We start from the raw sequence: 17,784 nt of genomic DNA, 5'->3' as shown, positions 1-17,784 counted from the left end.
GCTTCAGCTGGTGAGGTCTACACCCTAGATTCTGGGTTTCTGTAGTTTTCGAGTTTGATGAAGTTTTCGGGCAACTTTCGCGGTTTGCTGCGTAGATGATTTGCTACCATGTTTGTGATTGGCATTCAGCAATCTCTTCAACAATTTAGAAGCATAAACTTGTCAAGGAACAGAAAGCTTTTGCAGATCCCACTTCCCCATTCAATTTCTTGTTTCAAGCTCTATTCTTCAAACCGAGCTAGGGAAGAAACAGAAAGATGATACAGCCAGAAAGAGGACGAGAAAAGAGGACAGGTTGATCTCCTGGATCAATCCCATGGCATGTTAAATTCCTGGTTGTTGTAGTTTTGTGGTCTGAAAGCTATAAGATGTTGTTGCCTTAAAGGACGAAGTCAGAAACAGCACTGCAACTCTGCAAGAAAGCACGGTTCTAGTCCCACATCGGCCAGCTGAAGAATGTAGGAGAGTTAAGACGTGTATAAAATCAAAAGCCTAACACTGCCACATGCATGGCTTTCTCGGCCTTTTGGCGGAGATCAAGTGTATTTGGTCTTATCAGTTAAATATTTGATATGTGGGCCCTTGGTCTACACGATATTATCGATATTGTCAATAATATGACGATATTATCGATATTATCGATAATATCGCGATATATTAACGAAAATTAATGGGATAGTGTGAAAATATCGTTGCCTTACAAAAACGATATTATCGGCGAAATATCGCCGATAATATCGATATTTTGTACCATGCTTACACCTCATGTCCCAAGTTTGTTTTCCGCCTCTTCTATGATCCTCTTGTATAAAAACAAAATTACCGTAGTGTCCTATCACATTAATTAGTATTCTATGGAAACAACCATTAATCTCATATATAAATTGAGTTCTTATTCTTATATGCAGCAATTGGTTTAAATTTTTTTTTTTTTTTGGATGAAGAAGAAATTTATTAAAGCTTAAAACCTCTAATACAACCGTTTCCCATGCAATCAAAATTAAAAGCTTCCATAGCCGAAATCGGAAGACAAAAATCCCAAAAATGTGGGTTGGCAACAATGAGGCCCACATGAGCTAATGCGTCCACCACGAAATTAGCCTCCCTATAAATATGCTTCCAACTGATATGCTGAAATTCAAAAGCCAACCATTTGATGTCTTATATGATAGGTTTAAGATGTCAATAAGTGGGCATCCAAACATACCTAAATGACAAGCTTAGAATCCCCTTTCACCATCAACTTCTTCACACCTTTTGCACCTAACGATCAAAAGCCCTTCCTTTAAAGCAACAGCCTCCGCAACTGAAATGGTGGCACCATCAAGGTTCAATGCCCTAGCACCAACAAGTTGCCCCTCCTCATTTCTAAGAACAAAAGCAGTTGCAGAACGATCCAAACTAACCGACCCATCAAAGTTTAATTTCACATAACCATGGGGAGGAGGACGCCAGCAAATGGGGTGTTGGTGGCAAGGATCACCCCTAGATATCTTCTTACAGATAACCTTAAAAAAAGATAAGCCTACACTTGCTGCAATGGAGATACTCCTAGCCGGATTAGGAAACATACTTCTAAAAACTTTATTATTTCTATCATTCCACATTTGCCAACAATTCAAAATGGCTTTACTAAGATCACTCAAATCATTGCATTCAACATTATAGTTCCATTCAATCTAACACATTATTAAACTAAGTCAAATTATTCTTCCAAGGACTTACCAGAGAGAGGTTCCACATTTCTTTAGCATGCTCGTAATTAAGAAAAAGGTGATTTTGAGTCTCATCCTCATCGCCACACATAAGGCACAATTTGTGAATATTTTGAATAAATTTACTCAATCTCATCCTAGTATGAAATTTTTCATGAGTAAAAAGCCATACAAAAAATTTTACCTTCGGAGGTATCATTAACTTCCATATATTCTTAAGGAGCTTCTTCCTTTTAACTTCTTGATTATTATTACTCTGAATCCAAGTCGCTGACTTGATTGACAACTCACCAGTAGAGGAGTGTTCCCACATGAAATTGTCACTTTTATTTTGAAGGGAAATAGGCACCATACAAATTTTCCTCACAACATACAGGTCCAACACTTGGGAGAGACGAACTCTATCCCAACTTTTATTATCAATAAACTCACTCACTTTAGTGTCCCAATTTATGTTCTGTCGTTGATTTTCAGGAATTAGCTGGAACAATGGATAAGGAAAAACCCAATGATGGGTCCAAAAAAGGATATCCTCACTATTACCCACAACCCATCTAATTCCCCTGTGAATAACATGTCTACTATTCAAAATCCCTTTCCAAGCTAAGGAGTGGTTTTGCTGGACTTTGCAACTAAAAAAATCATCCTTCTTTAAGTACTTTCTTTTAACAATTTGCACCCACCAATTGTTTTCATCCTTTAAAACTTTCCATCATAACTTAGCCAAACATGCATTATTGAAATGATCCACTCTTCTTACGCCTAACCCCCCTGATCCTTAGGGTACCGTTTGGTACGTGGGACGGGACGGAACAGAGTGGGACAAGGCATTATATCCCACGTTTGGTGCGCCTAAAACGGGTGGAACGCGTTATTCCACGAGATGAGTTTTGGGTGAATTTTCGTTCCGCCTCGCCCCCTGGAACGACTCGTTCCACATCCATGGAACACAAAATTATAACCTCTCCGTCTCCTTCTTCTTCCTCCTTGTTTCCATCCGATGGCATCTTTGCTCCCTCTCCGTTCCATCCCGTCCTGTCCCATTCCGTTCCGTCCTGTCCCATCTGCATGCCAAACGATACCTAGAAGTACACACTTTTTTCCAAGCCATAGGTTTTAACTTCCTATCTCTCCCCCAAAAGAAGTCGCTACACTCATTGTTTAAGTTTTTAGTTACTTGAGTAGGACATTTAAAGTAAGACATGATATGGTTCAGCATACCAAATAAGTTAGACTTAATGAGGGTTAGTCTTCCTGCCTTAGAGAAAGTATTAGCCTTCCACCCAACAAGCTTTTGCTTAACTCTTTTGATTAATTCACATTCATTCACTAGATCTTTCCAAAACATAATATTATGAATGCCCAAATATTTGCCGATGGTAGTTTTATGTTGAATATGTAAAACATTCACAATAGCATTTCTAGTTTGAGCATTAGTATTTTTTGAAAAAATAAAGCGAGGATTTGTGGAAATTTACCTTTTGACCTGAAGCTTTGGCAAACATATTAAGAACATGAAGTACATTCCTAGCACCTTTTGTAGTTGCCCTAGCAAATAACAAATAATCGTCTACAAAAACTAGATTTGATATTTTAAATCCACCAGGAGAGGACTGAATACCAACATGTGATTTAGGGGTAGTGACCATTTTGTTAAAGTGTCTAATCAACGGTTCCATGCAAAGAATGAAAATATAAGCCGATAAAGTATCCCTTTACCTAATTCCCTTCTTAGGGTAACAGTAACCATGAGTAGAACCATTAATCAAAATCGAGAAAGAAGTTAAAGTAAAGCATTCCATAATTAAGCTCACCCATCTTTCCGCAAAACCAAATCTAAGAAGCACATACCTGATATACTCCTAATTAAGATAATCATACGCTTTTTCTAAATCCAACCTTATTCCCATTGCTCCAATCCTTCCTTTTTTTTTACCTTTAAAACTAGAAAACATTTCATTCGCAATCAAAAGATTATCATGAATAGAACGTCCCGGAGCAAGGGCCCCTTGGTTTCCAGATATGCAATGATCGAGAAGTGGCTTTAACCTTTTAATGATGGTTTTCGTGATTATTTTATAGCTCGCATTGCAAAGACTAATTGGTCTATAATTACTTACCACCTCAAGATTTTCCACTTTTGGGATGAGGGTAATGTTGGTATGATTAATAATTCTCAAGCTAGTACTATTTTCAAAGAAGTCGTTAACCATAGCAGTCACCGAATCTTTAATTGTATCCCAACATTCATGATAAAAACTTGCACCAATTCCATCCGGACCTGGTGCTTTCAGCGCACCAATTCTTTTAACTACATCCCATATTTCTATATCTTCAACAGGCTTGAGTAAAAGTTCATTATGATGGTTGTCAATACAAGGATCAATAATATATGCAATAGAAGAGATAGCCATAAGAGCAGGGGGACTATCACAAGAAAACGCAATTTAAAGTCCTGCACAAAAACCTGTTCTAGACTTTCACCCTCATTCCACCAAAACCCACAACTATCCTTAATCTTTTTAATTTCATTTCTCTTTTTTCGACCAGTTGCCACCGTTTGGAAATACCTTGTTTTCTTATCACCTAATTGTAGCCAATTGACTTTAACTGTCTACGCCTACATGACTTCTTCTTGTCTTAGAATTGAATTAAGTTCCTCACTAAGCTTTATTTCTAAATCAATCTTTGAATCAACATTTTGGTTTTTCATGATGGTTTCTTGTACCTCAGCAATGTCCCCAAGGATTTTATTCTTACGCTCCATTAAATTACCATAAGTTGTTTTATTCCAACCTTTAACCATATATTTGAAAGTCCCAGCACATGACCTAAAAGTGTCAATAGGACCAAACACTCCATTGCATCGACAGGCATTCTTAACAGAATCCTTAAAATCAAGATGAATAAGCCACATAGCTTCAAATCTAAAGGGATTATTATTCTTATAACAATTTTTTAAGTTGTAGGTTAAGAAAATAGGTCCATGGTCGTACCCATAAATTGGGTAATTATGCAGGTTATAGTTTGGGTACTCATTTAATCAATATGTATTAGCTATAGCCCTATCAAGTCTCTCATAAATTCTGTTGTTATCAACTTGGTTGTTGTACCAAGTAAAAGGGACACCAAAAGCATTTATAGATAAAAGGTTTCCCCTGTTTAAAAAATTGATGAACTTGGTCATACATGAGAGCAACTCCAGTGTAGGAGCCCTCCCCCCAGGCTATTCACTATTTAATCCACTCATTGAACAGTAACTGCCCTTAATAAACAGTAATTGTCGTGGCAATTGCCTTTTACATCTCCACCCCTGCATTGAATAGCCCTGGCAATTGGCAATAAAATATTATTATTTTTTTATTTATAAAATAATACATAATAATTTTATTTGTAATTTCGGATAAGATTTTTCAATTGTTCTCGTTGCGCCACGTGTCATTATCTGAAAAGCCAATAGCAATAAAATATTTATATTTTTTTATTTATAAAATAATTCAAAATAATTTTATTTGTAATTTCGGATAAGATTTTTAATCGTTCTCGTTACGCCACGTGTCATTATCCGCAAAGACAATTATTGGTGATGGATTTCCGATAAGACTTTTAATCGTTGTTGTTGGGCCAGGTGTCATTATCTGAAAAGACAATTATTGGTGATGGATTTCCGATAAGATTTTTAACCAATCACATCATGCCACGTGTCATAATCCGATTACAATCTTTGAGGCTAGATTTCCACCAGATTTTTAACGAATGACAGCATGTCACGTGGCATTATCTATAACCTAATCTTTTCTGAATCCTCCATTTAATCCACCATCTATCCTCAGAAATCTCACACCAATTTTCTCAAGATCTCTATCATTATTCATAGTTTCTACTTCCTTCTTCACCAAAATCTCTATCATTATTCATAGTTTCTGCTTCCTTCTTACAATGTCTTCTTCTTCTTCAAAGATGATGTTGGAAATCGATCAAGAAGACGAAGAATTATTTAACCAATCAAAAGGAATGTTCAATGTTGGTGATTGGGCCCAAAATGAGATGGAAGAGGATGACGAGCGTAGACGGAGAGATGATGAATCAAGAATGGCAGGACCCTCACACTCCCGTCGAGTCATCCAAGTTGCGGCTCAGATCTGCAGGCCCAACCGTGCTATAAACATTGATAGAAACAGGCAACGACGAGGTAAGAAGCTCTTAGACGATTATTTTGTCTGTAACAGGCATTCCTTAATACGTACTTCCGACGTCGTTTTAGAATGGAACGACATTTGTTCAACAAAATCATGGGCGCTGTTTGCAACCATGATTCTTACTTTGTGCAAAAGCTAGATGCTTTTGGTGCTATGTGTCTCCTACCTGAGCAAAAAATTACTGCTGCCTTGAAGATGCTTGCATATGGAGTAGCTACAGACCAAGTGGACGAGATAACGAGGATGAGAAAATCAACCATTCTTGAGTCCCTGATGAGGTTTTGCTCGATAATCGAATCTATCTACACTGCAAAGTACCTCCGGAGACTTACTCATATGGACTTGGAAAGGCTTCTGAAGAAAGGCGAGATGCGAGGTTTTCTAGGGATGATTAGAAGCATTGATTGTATGCACTGGACTTGGAAAAAATGTCCAAGTGCATGGCAAGGCGCTTATAAGGACAGAAAATGATCAAAAAGTATCATTTTGGAGGCGGTGGCATCTTTTGATACATGAATTTGGCACACCTTTTTCGGGGTTCCGGGAGCTCAAAATGATCTTAATGTCCTTGCTCAATCCCCAGTGTTTAACAAAGTCTTGCAAGGAAAGGCACCAAAAGTCACATACTGGGTCAACGGACGTAAGTACAACGGGCCATACTACCTAGCAGACGGCATTTACCCAAGGTGGGAATCGTTTGTCAAAACAGTGCCACGTCCACGAAGTGCAAAGGAAAAATACTTTGCAAGCTATCAAGAAAGATGCAGGAAATATGTGGAGCATTGTTTTGGTATACTCCAAGCTCGCTGGGCTATTGTTAGGGGTGCTGCCAGAATGTTTGATGTAGAGTCGCTTCGATCCATCATGATGACGTGCATCATTCTTCACAACATGATTGTGGAAGATGAGTACGATTATGATGCCATTGATGAATATGAGCTAGACACTATTAACAATTCCAGAACACAAATATATTGTGCTCATGATGCCACCGAAGAACCCGTGCAACACGAGCCATTACAAAGGGATGAACGTTACAATGATAGAGTCATTCAACGATATACTGCACTTCAAAGGCCATATATGCACAATGCCCGCCAAATTGACGTGATAGAGCACCAGTGGGAATTAAGGGGTGCTGAAAATACTTAAGTTCATTAGTGTTTTTTTTTATTTGGTGTGTTTATTTTATTTTATATGGTGTGCTTTTTTAGTTCATTTAGTGAGTTGAAATGTAATTTTGGTATGTTGATGTAATTTTATTTGGTGTGTTTTTTTGGTGTGTTGATGTAATTTATTTGGTGTGTTGATGTAATTTTATTTGGTGTTTGTTTTTATTTGGTGTGTTTTTTTTGTGTGTGATAGGAGCATATTTATGCGACTTAGTTAGCTTGTTTCTTGACATTTATGTTGTTAGTTCGTAGTTATTTTAGTATTTTAAGCTATTTTCGTGTGTTTGTAGGTCCAAAGGGTTAATGTGGCAAAGAAGTGCATTTTGGAGCATTTTTAGGCATGGAATGGATGGCATATGCTTGGAGCAAAAGGAATTGATGAAATTTGAAGTTTGTGCATCATCCTCTCCCTATAAATAACCATTTTAGCACACTCATTTCACCCAACACACACATTCACCTACCACTACATCCACTCATTTCACCCAACACATTCACCTACCACTACATCCACTCATTTCACCCAACACATCCATTCTCCAAACATCCATCCACTACACCCATTACATCCACTCATTACCAAACACTCATCCACTACACCCATTACATCCACCCACTACACTCATTACATCCACTCATTACCAAACACTCATCCACTACACCCATTACATCCACTCATTACAACTCCATACACTCCTCTCCCTAGCCTATAAATACATCCACCCTTCACCATAATTTGGGGGCCATCATCCAAAGACACTACATTTCACATCTCACAACTTCGTTCACAAACACAATTTCCTTGCCGTGACCTCCATCCATTCATCTAGCCATACTACATCTCACCAATCCATACACTTTCATCTCTTAGCCGTGCAAATCCATTCCATCCATATATCCATACACATCCTAGACACTTGTGCTACAACAAGGTGGTGAAAACAAAGGTCCTTGGCATTTCAAGCTTGGAACTTTGGAACGTTTTAGGTGTACTTCGTTCTTGCTTTCAATGTCTACTTTGTTATTTTCTAATTTTGTTGCAATTATGAGTGGCTAAACCCCTATTTAGTTAGGGGGAAGTTTGAAGCCATGAACATGCTTGAGATTTGAATTGATTTCTTCCAATTGTGATTTGATAAGTTGTGATTGCAATTCAATTATCTATTTTATTCATAACTGATTCTTGTATGTTTATTAAGGATGCATACTTAGTTTTCATGCATGAATTAGATGCTAGAATATAAATGAGTTTCACCTAATCGTTACAAGTTTATATTCATGAGTAGTGAAGGTTGTTTATCACAATCGCGTTAATTGAATTCTTGGCAATTGTATCATGCATTCATAGTTATAATTGCCTCGTCAACACTTATGATTTTCATTAAACGTAATGATCTCTGATTGTATCTCTATTATGCATTCATATAGGGGACTTTTAGAGAATGATTTGGGTTGTCGCATGCATTCATCCAATTTAATGAGTAAAGGAAAATCTGAGGGTTAATTTGTGCATCACAGTTAATCTGGGGTGTTGAGCATCATAGTTTATTGAAAAGAAATTGGAAATCCATTCATGTACAAGTGTGTCATGTGCGAAGAACGGACCTCTAACTAATCCATCCATCATCTCATTTCTTAAATTCGCTTTACAATCTGTCTAATTTTATAAGTTGTTTGTTCGTTTCGAATTCGTCAAAACCAAAATCCCCCTTTTACTTTGTTGTTTCAAAGTGTTAAATTTATATTTCGTTAGTGTTTTTTAGTGTTTTGATTCAAGTCAAAACCCAAATTTCGTCCAAAGTTGTGTAGAGTCAAATCTGCCCAGTAAGTGTTTTTAGGCAATTTTGAGTGTTTTTTTAAGTTGTTTTGCGTCTTTAGAATCTGTTTTGAGTCATTTGAGTCTATTCAAACGTTTTTAACTTTGTTTTTATGTCTTTGAGTTAGTTTAGAGGTTTTAGCAAGCCTTCCTAATCCCCGGTTTAGAACGATCCCTACTTGCATTTATACTACAATTTGACAACAAGAGGATTTAATTTGAGTGCTTAACTTTCATCGCATCAGTGTGTTGATGTTATTTTATTTGGTGTGTTTAAATGTGTTTTGAATAAAGTACTAAATTAAACAAATTTGAAACAACATAAAGTACTAAATTCAATAAATAACCAAATTAAATAAATATACTCTTAGATTAAAAAAAGTACTAAATTCAATAAATTGAAAACAACATAAAGTACTCTATTCAATGAATAAGAAATTACAACCCGAATAAGAAATTGCAACCCGAATTGATTGGAAAATTATGGGTTCGTGAATGGATAATCATCACCTAACCAATTTGTCGTGCTAGGACGATCTTTTGTTGTCGTGCTAGGATGATCTTCTGTTGTCGTGCTAGGATCATCTCCTCTTACTCTCGCTTCTCTTGCACGCCTCCTTAGCATCACGTCCACTTTCTTCGACTTCCAAAAATATTTAGAGTTTGGAGACTTCCCTTTTAAAGGCTCCTTCATAATGTTACAATCTTGTTCAGCCATTCTTTCTTCTCTTCTATGTTCCCTTTCTTGCCAAAGTAGTTCTCTTTCTCTCTCATCAGCTTCAAATTTTTTTCTCAAAAGCTGCAGCTTTTGCATCCTCTCTAGCCTTATCAGCCTCAAATTTAGTCATTTCCCGGGCCAAAGTCAATTCACCTTGGTGGGCAAGGTCTTCCATATACTTTGCATAATCTTTCTTGGAAGCATTACCTTTTCTTTTTGAAGCCTTCTTACCTTGAGGCATAATTGGAAAACAGGTCGACCCCGACGCTTGTTCAACAGGGGGCGTTTCAGGCACTTCTTCCACATCATCTTCATCATCTTCATGCGAGGCATGATCAGGTGTAGAGTGTAGATGGGTGCTGTTCATGGAAACTTCTGGACCGACAGGCACAATTCTGAATTTAGGACAATCTTTGACAATATTCCAACATTCAAACCAGGTGAATGTTTTGTTTTTGCTTTTGGTTTTGGCATCATACCAAGCTTGTGCTTGAAGTTCCTACACAATGCGGGAGGATAAATAATTATAATGAGAATAGGTAACAAATAAATAATACAAACAAATAATTATAATGAAAGTAGCTAACAAATAAATAATACAAACAAATAATTATAATGAAACTAGCTAACAAATAATTATACTGAAAGTAGCTAACAATTAAATAATACAAAAAAATAAATAATATATTGTTACCTGATCCGCTAAATTTTCCCCACTTCAAAGATTGCCACTAGCTTGTGCCAAGGTGTCTCTCCACGTACTAAATGCTTGGCTAAGTAATTTCCAACAACTGGACACCAATTCTTTAGTTCTTTGCCCACCCATTTTCTCAAGATAATTGGTATGAATAAGACTCCACATTTCTCACAACTGCATCTCATTACCCGTAAGCTAATCATGAATAACTTGAACCCAGCTAGTACAAAACACAACATCTTCAAGAAGCGTCCAATTCGTACCTGCTTGAGTAGTCATTTTGTTGGAAAAAATTTGGATTCAAACTTTGAGAGAAAGATAGGAATGTGGTTGAAAGTAGTTGAGAAAATATGAAATTGTGGTGTAAGGTAGAAGATAATGAGAAGGTATTTATAGAAAAGTAAAATCAAATTTTTTTATAATTTCTCATAATTTTTTTTTCAGATTTTAAAGAATTTTTTACATTTTTTTTAATTTTTATTCACCTAATTAATCTCTGCCGTTGGATTTTAAAAAAATGAATTTCAACACTCCAAATCGTGCCATGTGGCACAACGGTAACATTTCAAAAATTTTAACTGTTTTTTCTTTTTTTTTTAATTTACAAAGCCTATTAACGTGGACCGTTGATCTTAGATCAAACGGATGAAATTAAATGAGATTTTTAAATGTTTTTTACCGTTGGAAATCCAATGGTCCATAAAATAAGGCCGTTGCCATCGAACGGACATGGGGAAGCCACGTGGCTTCCCCAACGGTAACTTTTCAAAACTGGCGCCTTGGACCCCAACGCTGTTTTTTTGTCGAAAGACGCGCGCCCATATGCGCGTGAAACGCACGCGCCTGACGCAGTCCTCGGGCTCTCGGGCTAGCAATCCACGCCGGGCCTGCTCCTCGGGCCTCGCCTATCACTCGGGCTTCCCAACGCTGAAGCTTATCCCCCCAACAATTTGCTCCTGTTTGAAAGCCTGGCCCCCGAGCAACCTCCCCCGCTGGTGTTGCTCTGAAATTGTAGCTTGGCAACCTCCTTTCTTCTCAGTTATGTCTACTATATTATTGAAATCCCCAATTAAGCACCACGGTTTAATCTTAGGGTCTAGTTTAAGAATATCCTCCCACAATTCCAACTATAACTGTTTTTTAGGAAGAGCATACACAAATGTAAAAAATTGATCTTGATTAGAACAATGGGCAAACTAATGTTGTACAAAAAAAAAAACACGTGCATATACAAATCGAGTGGACTCAAAATACTAGTCAACTTAATTACATTTACTTATTTTAGTAATAGGCACATAAAAACAGTTATTAACTAAGTTTACACTTTTTGCGTTTTATGTGATTTTCAAAATGGCTGACGGAGTTTCAAAATTCATTCATGCACTTTAGGGTTTGAAATCATTTAAATGGATGCCTTCTATCCATTTGATTGTATGATTCCATGTTAAATTGTTGATGTGGCATATGTGGGACCCATTCTATTGATGCTCTGAAACCACATTTACATTAGCAGTGGCAAATCCAAGATTCTAACCTCGAGGGTCCCAATATAAAGATTCAAGTTTTTGAGACACAAACAATGCGTTTAACGCCCAAGATCTTTTTAGCTTTTTAATGGGGCATTTTTTTTAGCACTTCGTGTGACTGTCATCATCTATCAAGCCATATTGTGCACCTGCTGAGTGTTGTCGAGAGGCCATGTCAAGTTCTTTTGAGTGCCTTTGCAGAGTTTCGTTGAGAACCCCTGCTAGATGATGTCGACGCATCCTACCGAGAGATGTTGACCCATTTTGATGAATGATGCCTAGATATGTCCAACAATCATTTCATCCAACACATGGTAGGAACAAAAATGTCTCATACATTCGAAAGGGTCTCCAAAGGACCTTCATCAACATATTTTCTAGCATCCGGTGGGTCTCAAGACCACCTTGGTCCTTATATGTTCCAAATATTCAAATAAATGCATGAGCTATGGTAACCACACCGCATCCATCAACTTTTATACGAATTTCAATTCGGAAGTTAAGAAGGCATAATTCAAGATTTCTTACTAAGAACACATAATGAAAACAGCCCCGTAAAGGTGGAACAAGAAAGGAGTTTTTTGATAAAAAAAAAAAAAAAAAAGAGTTTGAGATTTGTACCAAACTATGTGATGGTAATCCCATGAGGCTAGTTTGTCATTAATTTAACAAATAACCAGACAATCAAACATCCAAAACACATAAAGTAATAGAATTCCAATACTTCATGGCACAACATGAAAAAACTAGAACCTCGTGGACGTAAAATATAATTAGCCATTTTTCTTTCCTCGCTAAATCATAAGCAATAAATAATTATTTTTAAACCATGTGGTTGTAAAGCACGTCGACTACGCCAATAAATACACCAATTCCAAGACAACTTTACGTAAGGCAGGATTTATTTTTTGGAACTTTAACGAAAAGCTTTCGATACTGTTTATTTTAACGAAAAATCACATTTTTACACTAAAAAATCAATCCTACTACTATTCACTTTACTCTTTATTTTGTTCTTATCATTAAAACTCAAAATTTTCAAGTTCTTTTCATTAGTTTTCCTTTTATTTTTTGGGGGTGATAGTGGAAAACCAACATGATGGATCCTTTTGGTGAGAATTCTAAAAAATTATAAATCGTGTCCGTTTATCATACATTATATAGTCAATTTTTATCAGGTACTGTTTGTATTTATTTTTAAATAATTTCTAACTGCACGATGTACGATGAACGAATATGATTCATGGATCTACAAGATCATTACAAAGAGGATCCAGCAAGGATCCGGATTCAGTGGAAAACATGTTAAAAATGTAGCTTTCAACTCCTAGAAGACTTAAAACAGGGACCACAAAAATGTGGCAAACTTGGTTGTGGCATCGTTCTCAAGCATCTTCTGTGTTGCTTCATGCCGACAGTCTTCTTTGTAATTCGCTTCTTTTTCAACACCTTTCTTGCAACCATGGGCAGCTTCCACCCCATAACTATTCTGCATGATCAACTCTAATTCAACAAGTTTTGGAATGTTTAAAAGATGAGTTACCCTTAAAAAACACAAAGCTCTCTCTCTCTCTCTCTCTCTCTCTCTCTCTCTTTCTCTCTCTCTCTCTGTGATATGATTTAATGACAAAAAAACCTCCCTGATCCAATCTCCATGGGTTGGAAAACGACTTCCACTTCTCACAACTCTTTGTGATGTGGGGGCTCCACTTTTTCAGACACAAAAACCGGAACCAAAAGGAAAAGTGATTATCTATACAGTTAGAAGTGCTTCTCCAGCTGTAAAGCTTTTTATGCTTGAGGTTGGTCTTTGCAAGGCTTTCTATCTGTGGGGTGTTGACCCCCACTCCACACATTTTGAAACTCTGGCTTGCCATTCACGAAAAAACCCATCACTGCAATTTTGCAAAAGCTCCCTCGGCTTCCCCCTCTCTGCGAACGACACGTCATTGCCGAAAATTTCAGGTGAAAAATCCTTTCTTGGATCCTTTTAGGCAAACTCCTCTTTTGCTATGGTCCAAATGGTTATGCTAACCACCAACCGCCTTAGGGTGGCCTCTCCAGTCCAACGATATCTTTGTCGAATGCTTCTGAGAGAGAGAGAGAGAGAGAGAGAGAGTTAGCATATAATTATGCAAAGCTAATTATGCAGTTTGAAATAAGTGTGGTTAGTGATATCACATCTAAACAAAAGTTGTCAAGACTTTCGCCTTTTGGCAGATTTGATAATTCCAAACAGACAACTTCCCTGTTTATAAACTCAAGCAACAATGAAACTCAAGTGCTTGAGGAAACTAACAAAAAACAGTAAAATTCAACACCAGAAATCAAAGGACTGCATTTTGTAACTTGTGGTGCAGAGATTTCTGATAAATAGAGATGCTTCTAAGAAACAAGATCAATCACTCATTTTGTCGTCTTGGTACGAGGATGTCGAGTGAGACCTGCACAGAGGCGAATAAGGACCCAAGAGCTAGACTGCCAAAGAAAAAGATGAGTTCTAGGCTTTCTGGTGAAACCCTTGTCAAGATTCTTCGGTTACAGATCAAAGAAAAAGGACTGTAGTGCAACATGGAGAAGCTATTATAGGAATTGAACTACACCCTATTCAGAAAGAAGAGAAATCGCAGAATTGATTTAAGCAAATTAACAAAGATGATAGCAGGCATCAATATGCTCAAAGATTCTAGTTCACCAATTTATTTGTTTATTCTTAACTTGTAACTTTATTTTAAAACCAAATGGAGGACACTGCAAATTTGATAAATCAGAGGAGAAATAATAAAACCTTCCCCCTTATAAACATATTATTTATCTCAAAATACTCGAGGTACAAAAATTTTACAACATTCTTCCTGTTCGCGCAGCATCCTCCATCTTCACAAACAAGAAGAGTTTCGTTTCAGCAAACCCGAAAACTTCAAAATCATGCTAGAGTAAAACTGGACAGTGGCTCAAATCATGGCTGTGCAGTCCTAGAAATACAGATTCAATCCCTACAGTATCCCTATTTCCCTGACCTTACTGCCCTAAAAATCTTTCCAGAGCGTAAGCAAACAGGTACGACACGAAAAAAATAGTGGAAAGAATTCAATAAATCCTACAAATTTCAATTTCTACTTGGGGAAAAAATAATGTTACACTGAGGATGCATCAACAAGAACTTCATTCAACACATCATCCTCACCGTTTGCTAAGGCGAGTAGCTCCGCATCCTTGTCTTCTTCGAAGGAATAATCCCGCCTTTCGAGCTTGGAATGAGCTGCAATGAATATCAACTTCTGTGCCTTGTCAATTCCCACCCTTGAGTGGCCATGGGCAGACACCCATCTCAATAGAGACCAATTACATTTGAACCCACACGACGTTGCATGAAGGAAGATGAGCCTAACTGCAACTTTCCCTAGTGACTTAAACTCGGTGAGGTGTGTTTCCCATACAAGCCTACTGCTCTGTGGGTTGGCAATTCTCATCTTCCCTGTATTGGGGTCCCTCTCCTTCATCTGTACAGCGCGCGCATATACCTGATCAAGCCCCTCCGTTCTCCATTTCATGAGTTCCATTAGTGCTATATGGGCTTCCTCCCTCGACACAAGCCGGGTTATAAGCTTGTCCACATCCTTCTCCTGCTCTGGCGTCAACAACTTGAATGGTGGAAGATACTTCCCACTAGTGTCCCTAATTAAATAGAGCGGATCAAGTATAAACGCAGCCGCCCAAGCGGGATGATAATTCTTCCTGAACCGCCTTTCAATCACCTTCTCCACCGGTTCTTCTGGAATGTGGAAACTGGCACACCAATCCTTCACTTTTGTTCTTAGTTCATCCCAAAGTGGGAGGCATTTACCAACCAGCGGCCTCTCCGTCTCAATCTCTTGAGCCATGTCCTTGATCAACTTAACCAACGAATGCACCGCCTGCAATTCATTCCAAAACCCCACATCCCCAATCATCTCGGCGACTTCTCTAGCCATTGGATCCTCCATGGAGGCAACTTTATAAGATTCGTCTAGCAGGACCAACTGAAGTGCCCCGGCTGAGCTCAGAATATCCTCGAACAATATATGCACTGCTCCAAAGTTAACCATTTCGAACTCACGCAACGGCACTCTTAACAGCCCGGCATGACCATACTCCTGGGACTGATACTTATGAAAGCTACTCCTAACCTGAGACTTGTTATTCACGAAATTCGCAATCTTAAAACAACTCTCGGCGACATCCTTAAACAAGGGAAGTTCCTTACTGAAATCCTTAATCAAACTATTGAAACCCTGAAACTGACAAGAAAGATTAACCATCCAGTGATTCTGATTCTCTAAATTCCTTAGTGCCTTGGACTTAAACTTGTCTGCTACTATTCCTACACACTGCTGCACAACATTTCCACAAATGCTTGTCACTGTCTCCCACAAAACATCCTCGGCATACTTCGAAGGTACAGAGCCGCCGACAAACACCGCCTTCCTGTACACACTAGTCCCATTGGGAAGATTCACGGTCAAATTTACAAGACCATCTTCCCCAAACGCGCCAAAAGTCTTGCTCTTCCACCCATCAGAAGCAATCTGAAAGAACATGGCGTCGTGAATTCGGGCCTCGGACTCGGCCTTCGCTTCCTCAAACTTGGCGTCGAGTCTCGACCCAGTGAACTCCCGCCCGGAAATCGCCCGCAGACCCACCTGGTTGAGAAAAGCTCTGAACTTTGGGTGCTCGAGGCTCGAAAACGACACCGACCCACAAGACTCAAACACCCAATCGGCCAGAAAATCAAGCGCAACGTCCACCTGCGTCTTACTCAGCGTCGGACCGGGTGAAGTTTTGGGGCTCTTGAGCTTCTTTACGCTGTCCTCCAGCATCGCCAGAGCTTCCAAGTCCTCTTTCCCACCCGACAACACCAAATGCGGCTGGTGGGTCACCGCCGTATGCGCCGTCGCGGTCACCGGAGAGTAAGTGAGCTCGCCGCAGAACCGGGTCGGGTCCACTATCGCGAGCGGCGGAACATGGTACGACGTTGAAGCCGAAACGGAAACGGAAGACGAGCTCCGCTTGCGGCTGGTATGGTGGACGGGGCCAGGCGACGGAGGCAAGTTGATGGTGGAGGACGGCGAGAGGGACGAAATGGGTTTCGCGACGGAGTTGAAATTGGGGCAAGTCCCGCGCTTTAAGTGCTCGGAGGCGGTGCGAGACGGGTTCGAGGCGGAGAACAAGGCGTCGCAAAAGGAGCACCGGAGCTTCACCGCTTTGGGCAGACCAGTGTCGGTGTTGTGGACCAACATAGGCTCCAAGTGAGCCCAGTACCAAGCCCCTTTCCCCTTTATCGCCTTCGTCCGTACCATCACAAGCCCTTCGTACCTCTTGTGCACGGCTTTAGCCGCCGCCTCGTCCGCCGATGCTGACGCGTCCACCCCCTCAACTCCCACGGCCTGCGTGGTGGTGTTGGTAGTCGCCATTACCGAGGACCCGAGTGAGGAAAAAGCAGGACGGAGTTGGGGGCGCGTTCCTAAAGCTCAGAACTTGGAGGGGTCGAACTGCAAAATTATGCAACAGGGTAGCCTATTGTGACCATGGTCGCAGAAACGAAAACGGCAGTGTTCCGTTGGTGGTGGCCTTTGGGCGGAGAAGGAGAAAGCCGCTGGCTTGGGCGGGTATCCATTACCCGACCCGGCGATCTGGGTAGACTGATGTGCTTCACTTCACTTCACTTGTTATTTTCTTTTGGGTACTTTGAGTGGCTCAGTCTCTGACTCTGAGGGCCAAAGAGAAAAGAAGACAAAACCCAAAGGGAGAGAGAAGTTAATGTAGGTGATTGCTGGCGTGCACGCGCGGCCACGCGCCACTATGGAACACGGGCGTGGTTTGTTGATGGAATTGAAAACTGCGACCGTGCGGTCACCGTGAGGTAATCTTAATAATACCACACTCACAGTCTCACACGGGC

The 17,784-nt window shown here is 39.4% G+C and overlaps 2 protein-coding genes and 1 pseudogene across 3 annotated transcripts; 2 read left to right on the top strand and 1 right to left on the bottom strand.

Moving 5' to 3' along the window:
* Positions 1–509: 509 nt before the first annotated feature.
* On the top strand, positions 510–690 carry LOC114824662 (U2 spliceosomal RNA; annotated as a pseudogene).
* A 4,964-nt stretch (positions 691–5,654) lies between these two features.
* LOC139194984 (uncharacterized) lies at positions 5,655–7,066 on the top strand. Its single transcript, XM_070820151.1, has 3 exons — positions 5,655–5,907; positions 6,054–6,290; positions 6,498–7,066. The coding sequence occupies exons 1-3, from the start codon at positions 5,655–5,657 to the stop codon at positions 7,064–7,066; spliced, it is 1,059 nt and encodes a 352-aa protein (XP_070676252.1).
* Positions 7,067–13,065: 5,999 nt separating this feature from the next.
* Positions 13,066–17,784, bottom strand: LOC103433068 (uncharacterized). Of its 2 annotated transcripts, XM_008371286.4 has the most exons (2): positions 15,031–17,784; positions 13,066–13,933 (listed from the first exon to the last, which is right to left on the bottom strand). In XM_008371286.4, the coding sequence occupies exons 1-2, from the start codon at positions 17,294–17,296 to the stop codon at positions 13,890–13,892; spliced, it is 2,310 nt and encodes a 769-aa protein (XP_008369508.3). In that variant the 5' UTR covers positions 17,297–17,784; the 3' UTR covers positions 13,066–13,889. The 2 variants fall into 2 exon arrangements, with proteins under 2 accessions (XP_008369508.3, XP_008369507.3); XM_008371285.4 differs by lacking the exon at positions 13,066–13,933 and having other exon boundaries at positions 14,602–17,717.

The sequence above is a fragment of the Malus domestica genome, chromosome 04 (genome assembly GCF_042453785.1).
Source record: "Malus domestica chromosome 04, GDT2T_hap1".
NCBI classification, from domain to species: Eukaryota; Viridiplantae; Streptophyta; class Magnoliopsida; order Rosales; family Rosaceae; genus Malus; species Malus domestica.
Note: the sequence above shows the minus strand (reverse complement) of the source record. Positions and strands in the feature narration are given on the sequence as shown.

Coding starts and splice junctions, on each gene's coding strand:
- LOC139194984 (XM_070820151.1), top strand. CDS start 5,655: ATGTCTTCTTCTTCTTCAAAGATGATGTTGGAAATCGATCAAGAAGAC. Junction 5,908..6,053: donor TAGAAACAGGCAACGACGAG/GTAAGAAGCTCT, acceptor TGCAAAAGCTAG/ATGCTTTTGGTGCTATGTGT. Junction 6,291..6,497: donor GAAGAAAGGCGAGATGCGAG/GTTTTCTAGGGA, acceptor CTCAATCCCCAG/TGTTTAACAAAGTCTTGCAA.
- LOC103433068 (XM_008371285.4), bottom strand. CDS start 17,296: ATGGCGACTACCAACACCACCACGCAGGCCGTGGGAGTTGAGGGGGTG.